Genomic DNA, 9,672 nt, shown 5'->3' on the forward strand with positions numbered 1-9,672 from the left:
GCATACATGATAAACTTATGAATTGTTTGGGAATTACTCAGGGATGACTCACCGAAATGCAGAAGCGCATGGGAGAGTGAAAAGGCTTCTGTGGGCTAGCTAAAAGTGCAGGTAGAGGAGGCAGGTGGCACACGGCTGGGCAAGCGATTTCACAGACTAGTGCTTAGCTAGCAACATACAAATAGCTGACACAAATTGGGGGGGGGGGGGGGGATGGGGGGGTGCTACTGGGGTAGGGATGGCATACAGCACATCCTTTGCTCTTGTAACCTCCCTAGTGGGGTGGGGGGAGGGTTGTTTAAAATGTTGATAGCATAGTTTGGCAGGGGGAAGTATAAGAAAGGTAAGAGTCTTTGTAAGCTATTTTCAGATGAAGTAAAGAGAATACCTATTTTTTTAAATCTAATTTTTGACTTTGCAAATTATTTTGTGAAACTTTCTGAGAAACTGAGTTTGATACAGGGTGATCAGTTGGTAATGTAACTGGTTTTGCAGTGAGCGGGCGGCCGGTGAGGCTGTCTGCTTTGTCCGTGGTGTGGGTGACAGGAGGTCTGCAGTATAGTATGGTTTGTTGCGTAAGTGTTCCTAACATGTAAAAGATAAACAGTTAAAAAGAAAAGTAATTACTCATGTATGTAAAAGAAGGAGATGCTGGAACAACCTCCCTTTGTTGATCAATTATTTCTGGTAAATGTTTATGAAATTGCTCATTACACTCTAAAGTTCCTTCTGAGATATGGCAGTAATTTCTTGATAAATTTTAGTTTCAAGTTCATCTAATGTGTGTGGATTTGATTTGTACACTTTTTCTTTTAATGCCGTCCCCTGCCACCAAGATAAAAATCACAGGGGTTTAAATTGGTGGGAACAAATGAGCTATATGTTGTTATGTTGGCAGCGATAACTCTATCTTGACACGCATCTTGAATTTCCTGTAATGAGAAGTTGGCTATATGTGCTGTCACAGAGTCCTGCTGAAAAGTTGCAAAATTACATTCTCTCTCTGTTAAAAGATCAAAAAAAGGCTGCAAATTGTTTTCCATACCTCTCACTATTAATTATTTCCTTGAAAAAAATAGTGCCTATCATTCTCTCACTGCTAATAGCACATCGCACTGTTGTTTTTTTATCTTGTAGGCACTCCTCGATTACTACATTCACCTTTTCAGAACTCCAGCAATGGTTATTTTGTGAATTAACATACCACTGAGATGAAACCATGATTTGCCCAAAAACAAGCTTAAGATTACGATCAATTTCTGTGTCTTGGACCATATTAAAAATCCATTTGCAAAACTGCAGTCTTTTTGCAGGATCATCTTGTTTAAGCTCTTGCACTGCAGTTATTTTATACAGCTGTAACTTTGTAGCCATTTGAACAGAGCCATAGGAAATTCCCATTTACTCAGAAAGATACGGAACTGATTTTGCAGGAGACCTTTCCGGAGTGTGTCCAACGCTACCCATAGTTTCTTGATAGAATGCTGTATGTGGTTGTCTGTGTTTTCTGTCAAGAAAACTTCCTGATTCATGAAATTTATTTACCAATTGCCAATCTATGAATCAACTCTGATTAGGAGATTGAACACCATGAACTGCACATGAATATTTTGAGAGACTGGAACAGTTGTATGTCCTCATTTCACTTGAAACACTTTCACTCAGTACACTGTATTGTGTTGCCTAACAAGTATATGCAGCTTGTACAAGGTTTCTGTTTTCTACACACTCAAAGGTCTTGCAATGGAGGGGAAACACACTCCTCACCCCAATACTGCCAGTGGAAGATAAAATCCCCACCAGACGGGTGCATTAAAGATTGATCACCCTGTAGAAAAATTGTTAGACTTCAGTTGATGGCTGAACAGGCAGGTAATTGTCATTAGTTTCAAGTCGTTATTAGCAGCTAATAAATGGTAATAATTCTTTTTTCTTCAGTGGCATATTATTTCAATATGAGGTACCACAGAACAGAATTAAAATTAGCTAACCCATTTCACATTTAGGGAGATTGGTGGAGAGCAATCTTTCCACTTCAGTAGTTGTGTTTGTCTTTACTTCTGAAAGCAAATGTAACATTCACTGAGCTTTGAATAAAATGCAGCAGTCACATTCCGTGTATTAAAGCTTCAGATGTGTGCAGGGATTTTTACTCCCATTGAATAGAGCATTTTTATTATTTTTTTTTTTTAACTAGCTGATGCAATATGGGTAATTCCAGTAATTTGTGTATCAAGTATCAAATCACTGGAAAATTATAGCTCAGTTCCAACTATGTATATTTCATGTTAACAATTTCTGATTAATGAAAGCTGAACAAATTGGAAAGGTGTACCCTGCATCTTTGTTTCAAAAATGTTCAAGTGTAGTAGATTTCTCTTTTTTTGTCAGTGCAAATTCTGATTTCCTACACTTCTCAAGTACAATTCCTGTTACTGTAAATCGAACTAATACTTATTACCATGCTACCAGATTTTTAAGTGTCTCCTCTAGGTTGCCAGTCTATGTATCTTCTGTAACTGTCCTGGTATCACACCAGTAATCTTGTTTTATTTAAAAATATTTTTCTAATTAGCTACATAGAAATGTGAACATTCTTACCACTTGACTTGAAAAGAAGAACACTTTACAGTTATATTTTAATGTCAAACATTTTTCACCTAAAATTTATAGGCAGTTTAGGAAGTAAAGCCAGTAGATCAAAGAAATCTTTTAATCTCATATGCAAACGCTTAGTTTCATTAATTTATGTGCTATTATGGCCATATTATCTTTCCAGTTTACAAGTGTCAACAGTCTATAAGGGTTATTTAAAGTCTACTTCACCCAGTTCAGAAGTATGTGACTTTCAAAAATGTGTAGTTTCTGTGCTGTCCATGACATGTATCTGAAACAAGTTTTATTTGAGACTAGAGACTTCGATGAGTGGAATTATTAGAAGTAAATCTCTTGCTGTGTCAGAAGAGTAAGAATGAAGTGTGGAAACATGATTATTATAGGGAAACAATTTCATTTGTTCCACAAAGGGCAAATTATATGTTCTAGGCACTAAGAAGTGTATGTTTAGGTAATTTTTGCGCACAGGGACATAGCAGACTATTCAGTAGTTCATTCTTAGTTTGATTAACACTTTGATATTACTTCTGCATAAAATTTATTATTTCAGTGTGCAATTAAAAGTTTTGTTGAGTGGTAAAAAATGTATTTTTTTGATGTACTTGCTTACTTCATGACTCAAACTGCAATGTTCAAACATTGATTTCCCAATCATTGTTGTTAATTTGTGCTCTTTGTGGTTACATATGGGCATTTGTAAGAAATTGAAGAAGTTATGAGATATTAAGGAGACTGAAATATAATCTTTACTTGGCTATTACCATTGTTAAACAACCTTGTTGTTCACAGCAATGTCTAGCATTAGGTACCTAATATCTCAACTGTTGTTACAAAAACATCTATTCTTTTGCTCTTCCTGCACTTTCAGTAGATTCTCTAATTCAGGTCATTCGGCCTTCTCCATCTATTTGTATGATACATTCCAATTGCAGTCTGAACTTACCATGCCTGTGCTTGTTTGCTTATCTGCTGAAACTTGTTTCCATCAGCTCATGCAACCTAATTAAAACACTGTATTATGCTGCCTTGAACTTATTTTTTGGTATTTTAAATTACTAGTAGTCCATATTGTATGTTCGATTTTGCCATCCCTTCTGAAGAAGTCTTCTGCATGTTTCAAATTCTCTGCATGAGTGTTGAATTTTCTGTTTTTAAATGCTTCATTTTGGCTTGAGCTGTAGATATGCCTCTGTGTTTGCACTTGCACACTTTTTAAGAGTTTACAACAGACAACTGGTGCCTTGAAAAGACAGCTTTTTCCTTTCAGTAAGTATCTTATTACAGTTTATATACTTTTAGGTATTATCTATTAATAGTTATTAAATCAGTGTGTGTGCATGTGTATTACTAAAATTCACAACTACAGTATGGATTGTTTGATGTTACAGCTTAAGTTCCTAAGCTATGAGGACCTGCAGACCAGAATGGCGAATTTGGATTCTGAAATGGAAAGGGAAATTGATGAACTTCGCAGGAGATATCAAAGTAAACGACAGCCTATCTTAGATGCTATGGACCAGAAAAGAAAAAGGCAGCAAAATTTCTAAGAGTGGTTTGTGTACACAAAGCAGTGTTTCAGGTGATGTTGTTCACTTAAGTGAAATGGGGAAGAAAGGCTTTTTACTCACATTGAGACTAACTTGACACATCTGAAAGTGAGAGAAAGTAAGATGTTACTAGGACAGAATGTGAAGTTACTGTAAGAGATAAGTGCATCATTATGGATATATTACATTCTGTGTTATATCATCTGGCAGTTTGACCCCATTAACGATAGGCCACACTGAATAAAAAAAATTGAAAAAAAAAAAAAAAATCCTTCAGATGCAACCTCAGTTCCTAATGCATAACAGATGTGATACTATTTCAGTAACACCCTCTCCTCCACTTTCATCCCTGTTGAACTGTTACAACACTAAAATTACTACTGCTGTAGTAGCAATGATAGTAATATCAGGAGCAATGACTACAGCATAGCAGTAAGATTTTTATTTTTCATTTTGTCATATTTTGAATATTTGGTAAATCCTTGGACAAAAATGATGATCTAAAACAAAAGGCAGTTTTTCATTGATGCACTTCATTTTTAGTATTTATTTCAGTATAGGGGAGAATTATCAGTATTTTTCCTGTACTTGACTCTTTTGTAGAGCACATTTCTTGGCAGTGTTTGTTGTGCATGTGGAACATCTTGTTGATTAAAGTGTTCAAACTGTAAATGAACAACTTATTTACGACTTTTAGAGTTCTCTGTTGAGATTCTAAACCTCAATGTAGGGAGAACATTCAGTCTTTCATCTGGAAGTGGGGTCATTTACTTTGTGAAATGTTGCGAAGTTGTAGTTCAAGAGAGAAACTTTGTTATAGGTTAAAACTGAGAAATGTTGTAACCTGCCTTTTAAAATATTTCTTCGACGTGTATAGAGATTAGTGTGTGTAAAATACGAGAACTGCATTTTAATACGTGCCTGTTTTGCAGGTTTTTGTGCCTGTTCACAGTTGACTTAGTGTCCTATTTTTTATATGGATTAACATGGTTCTGATGTGTTCTGCAAATACCCTTGTAGTTTCATCAGACAGAGTCCATAGCAAAATATTTAAGTCCAAAACATTAGATATCAGTCACTTAATCTTGTACCTGGACTTGCCTCACAAATACAGTGCTACTCCAAATTTTATTCTTTAAATTTATCATGTAAAAATTTAAATTTATTGTGGTGCTCAGTAACCATAAGTAATAATATGGTTGATGTAGTGGTTAGGTATTGTGATAGTGATGTGAAAACTCAGCAATAATGTTTTCATAAAATACCATACCAGTACATGCCCCATTGTTTCTATGCAGTGGGGATTGTTCAATAGGAAGACACAGCATCCTCCTGTTAACCTGTAATGTAAATGTGAAAGACTTTAATTATGAAATGATGAACTGCATGATTAGCATATTAGCTGTCATTGCTACTTTGATTTTTCTTACCTAATCAGAAACAGCATGATGTGTAATGTGTCATTTGGCAGAAACTTAATCATTTCATTATTGAATGAATGAAGTTATTTCACATATGTTGAAAGAAATTATATAGGTAACATCAATATGAAACTTTTGGATGCTGTGCAGACAAATACCTGTTGCCACAAATCTGGATGTCACATCATTCAAATAATTAAAAAAAGTTTTATGGGTATTGGGTGAACTGCCTCAGGACCTGAGTTATGTAAATAGTATTTGAAGACTGGTTAACCTTTATAGTAATGTGGCAATAGGTTGCTTGCCCTGTAGAGAATGAAATAATAGCTCTTTTAAAATCACACAATAGAAAAGAGAAACCAATATTTTCGACAAGTGTCTATAGATTGCCATATTTCTTATCCCACTTTTTATAATGTATAGCACAAGACAGCGTGAAAAAGTTGTGTGTGTGTGGTGAGAGAGAGAGAGAGAGAGAGAGAGAGAGAGAGAGAGAGAGCACACATGACTTACCTATAGATCATAACAAGCATTTGAGAGTTAGTATCTTGGCCACTATATTTTACAGTTATTTCTGTATGGATTATTTTATGGACTTGAAATGATAATAGTCCATATTGTAAAGTAGTTGTTCTTTTCACAGTGACTTTACTTCTTAACACATGATGTAAAGTTACTCTTGGTTGTATTGTAAGGCCTCAAGAAATTGTTGAAGTTTGGGATACATTTTTAATATTTTTTGTCTTTTAGATACTGCAATTTTGGGCCACAAGGGCATGGTCTACTAAAGTTGAAGACAGTGATTGTTACTTCACCCTTCACCCTTATGTGAAACAAATTAGCTGAAGTGATTTAAAGTTTCGTGACTAGCTTGCAAGTAGCTGCTCATGTATTGAGTAATGCTGAGGCTGGAAACTTTTATCAGCTTTAATTCCTGTAGCCTCCTGTCACTTGATTCTCTCACATTTATAGATTATGTTGTATTTCCACATAAGCTATCTCAGACTGCACATTTGAATTTTTGTGGGTAAGTGCTGGGAGAAATACATAGGTGAATGTGTTGCCAACAGTGAAAATAAGAACTGCTTTCACCAATATATAAATAGAACAGTTTTTTTGTAAAAATTAAGCACAGTAAGCAGTTTATTCTGATGGGCAGGTAATAAGAGACATTTGTGCAAAGATCCTTATATCACCACCTCAGTGACACATTATTTTTGAATGTTAGCCTATGATATTATTTTGCTTTCACATGCTTATCAGCTATACATTCATATTATTACACTTTTAGCTGGCTTTACACTTTACTCTTTCCCACTTCACTGTTTGCCATTGTGTTTGACAGTGTTGCTAGATATATTAGCGTGCAGATGCAAGCTTATTGCTTACTCCCAATGGCAGGACAACTGTAGTGGTAGGGGTGGTGGTGATTTATAATTTGAGAGAGTGGGAAAGATTGAGTGAGGTAGTTAATGAGACTTGGGAGAGGGGGTAGAGGTATCTTCAGTTTTCTGGCACCTTCACTGCATTAACTGTAACACTCAATAATAGTTTTAAATATTGACTGCATAAGCTGTGTACTACATGTTAGATACATGAAAGTGAAATGAGTACTATAAAAGTGACAGTAAAAATTAGTTTCCTACATTTAAATGGTGCATAAATTTTAATTTGTTAATGAATTTCATCATCTTGGCACAAACTTTTTGTCAAATATGAAAATTGTAGGGATCAATTAAACAGTGCAGTTACTGATGTGTCTTCTTAGAGCATATTAATCTGATGATAGTAGATGGATGGTGGCTGATTCACCAAAGAATATGGGAGGAAATGATTCACCTAGCCTTGATGGATTTAGAAATACTGCTACGCTGTTGCCAAATACATCATCACTGAGAAGTGTACTGAAGTATGATTTACCTCAGAATATGCAAGTATAACATTGTGTGGTCTGCATAAAATACTTTCCGATTGGACTTGACACTTCGAAGTGAGGCTTCATAAGCTTTCTCATTTTTTTTCCTTGTACTTCTCTTGTTGTGATCTGCAGGTGATTTGATTTGAACTACAATGTCCCTAAAAAAATTTCCTCAGGATTGTAAGTGTTACACTGAACCTGAGAGCAGCCTTAGATGTACAACAATCATCATAGAGTATGCCCTCAGATGTGCTTTAATTTCATTGTGTGTGTGTGTGTGTGTGTGTGTGTGTGTGTGTGTGTGTGTGTGTGTGTGTAGTACATTTGGAAAAATCCACTTTGTGCGTGTATCCATTTTAATTCTTTGTAACAAATTATTTGAACTGATTACAAACCACATTTACCTTGCAAAATATTCCAGTGTACCAGAATCTCCAGAGTAATATCGTTATTAACAGCAGTAGAAGTTAAATAGTCTTAAAACAAAACGTTCTGCGCTGTATTTATTTAAAAAGTTGTTTTCATGTTATGATCTATTAAAATATTGTAAGTAAAAGAATGTATAACCTCATATTCTCTAGTTATATTATTTTATATTAATTCCATTTCAGTATCAGGTTATTTTCGTTAGCAGCAAAAATTGGAAAAATCTGGTGACATAAATTATCATTATTTGTGACTTATTGAAATGAAATGTACAAGATGTTGGGTAGTGTGGTATCAGAATCTCAATTTCTGTGTACCATATGTGAACACAGTCTGGGAAATGCATTGAAGCCACAGTCTTAGTGCACTAGTGTGTACAAATTACACTTTGGCATGAATTTGTGATACTACTGCATGATGATATCAACTAAACAATGTGTTCCTGCTCATTTATGTCAGAAAATCATGTAAGTTCATACAAACATCATGAATAATGTACAGTGTAATATTGGGAGTGTGAATATTTGTAGAATAACTCTGTGGACTGTTCGAAAGTATGTCAGATTTGTTATTTGTTTTTAAACAAGTGTGTTTCATAAGCATTAGGTTCTGTAAACAACACATTTTGTTACTTTGTGGAGGTAAAGTGGTTTAATCTTTTTCCAAAAGAGAGTAGGACACATCTTAAAAACTGTGGTGCAATATATTTATTTTAATAAAGAAATGTATCATGCTGTTAACATTTTTGGAAGCAAGTGGGCCCATTACATTTTAATTGCCCCAAAGCTGCATACCAATTATTTCAAGGAAATAAAATATTTTCTGACAATTGTAGATACAGTGGCTTTGTTGTAGTGTCTGACAGCACGACCATCTGTTATCTTAATGTGTGCCATTCTAGTATAATAGAAAGCTCAAGAAAACATTTATCATGAAAAGTTATCAGGATTTTTGTTGTGAATTGATCAGTTGAGAAGTAACAGGTATTTGTATTATAGTTGTAAGAAAAATTGTATGTAATTAACAAGTACTGTCATGTATAAAAATATCATTCAGTTGATGATTACTTCTCAATTGTAAATACATCACAAATGGGCTTTTAATTTTGCATCAAGCCTGTTGTGGGAGTGCAACTTAAAGCACAAATTGTTCATTAAATTTGACACAGGTATTCTTTCTCCTCTGTGGGAGTGACTATGTGACACAATTACTTGTAAATAAGAATTTTTTAAAAAATATATTATTTCAGATGTTTTTTGGTTATTTGATTCACAGTTCAGAAAAATCTGAAAAATGGAAATGGACGGAAGAAATTAAAATTAGGGAATATTGAGGGGAAGAACCACTGTTGATTCCTCTGAAATACGCTGTGTACTTCTTCAGGAGACAGGTGATGCACAGTCTCATGGGTTCCAGTTGCATCAGTGTAGGAGTATACAGCTATTCCTGAAAACACAGTTCATTATTACACTCCAACTCGTGAAATAGTAGCATAAAACATCACATGCTATAAAATGATTTGTTAATGATGACTGGCAGAATCTAATTAGATTAAACATATGCAAATCTAAAAATATCAGTATTTTTGAAAAACATATTTTTTAAATGCACCGTTTAGAAGTGGAAAACAGAGTATAATGCTATACATTAAAGCATTTTCTGGTAAAGAGTTCAGTGCTGCTTTTATCAGATTTGACATCACACCGGTAAAATGTTCCTGAAGATTTGTCCTTTCTCCCCCTTC

General features: G+C 34.7%; 1 protein-coding gene across 2 annotated transcripts in view; it reads left to right on the top strand.

Annotated features, from left to right (window-relative positions):
- LOC124602690 (serine/threonine-protein kinase 3) overlaps positions 1 to 9,182 on the top strand; it is a 362,931-nt gene extending 353,749 nt beyond the window's left edge. For both annotated transcript variants that reach the window (XM_047136340.1, XM_047136339.1), the window contains one exon: positions 4,005 to 9,182. In XM_047136340.1, the coding sequence (XP_046992296.1) occupies positions 4,005 to 4,163 (159 nt within the window). In that variant the 3' untranslated portion in view covers positions 4,164 to 9,182. The remainder of the gene's footprint in view (positions 1 to 4,004) is intronic.
- The last annotated feature ends 490 nt before the right edge of the window (positions 9,183 to 9,672 follow it).

The sequence above is a fragment of the Schistocerca americana genome, chromosome 1 (genome assembly GCF_021461395.2).
Source record: "Schistocerca americana isolate TAMUIC-IGC-003095 chromosome 1, iqSchAmer2.1, whole genome shotgun sequence".
In the NCBI taxonomy this organism is placed as follows: Eukaryota; Metazoa; Arthropoda; class Insecta; order Orthoptera; family Acrididae; genus Schistocerca; species Schistocerca americana.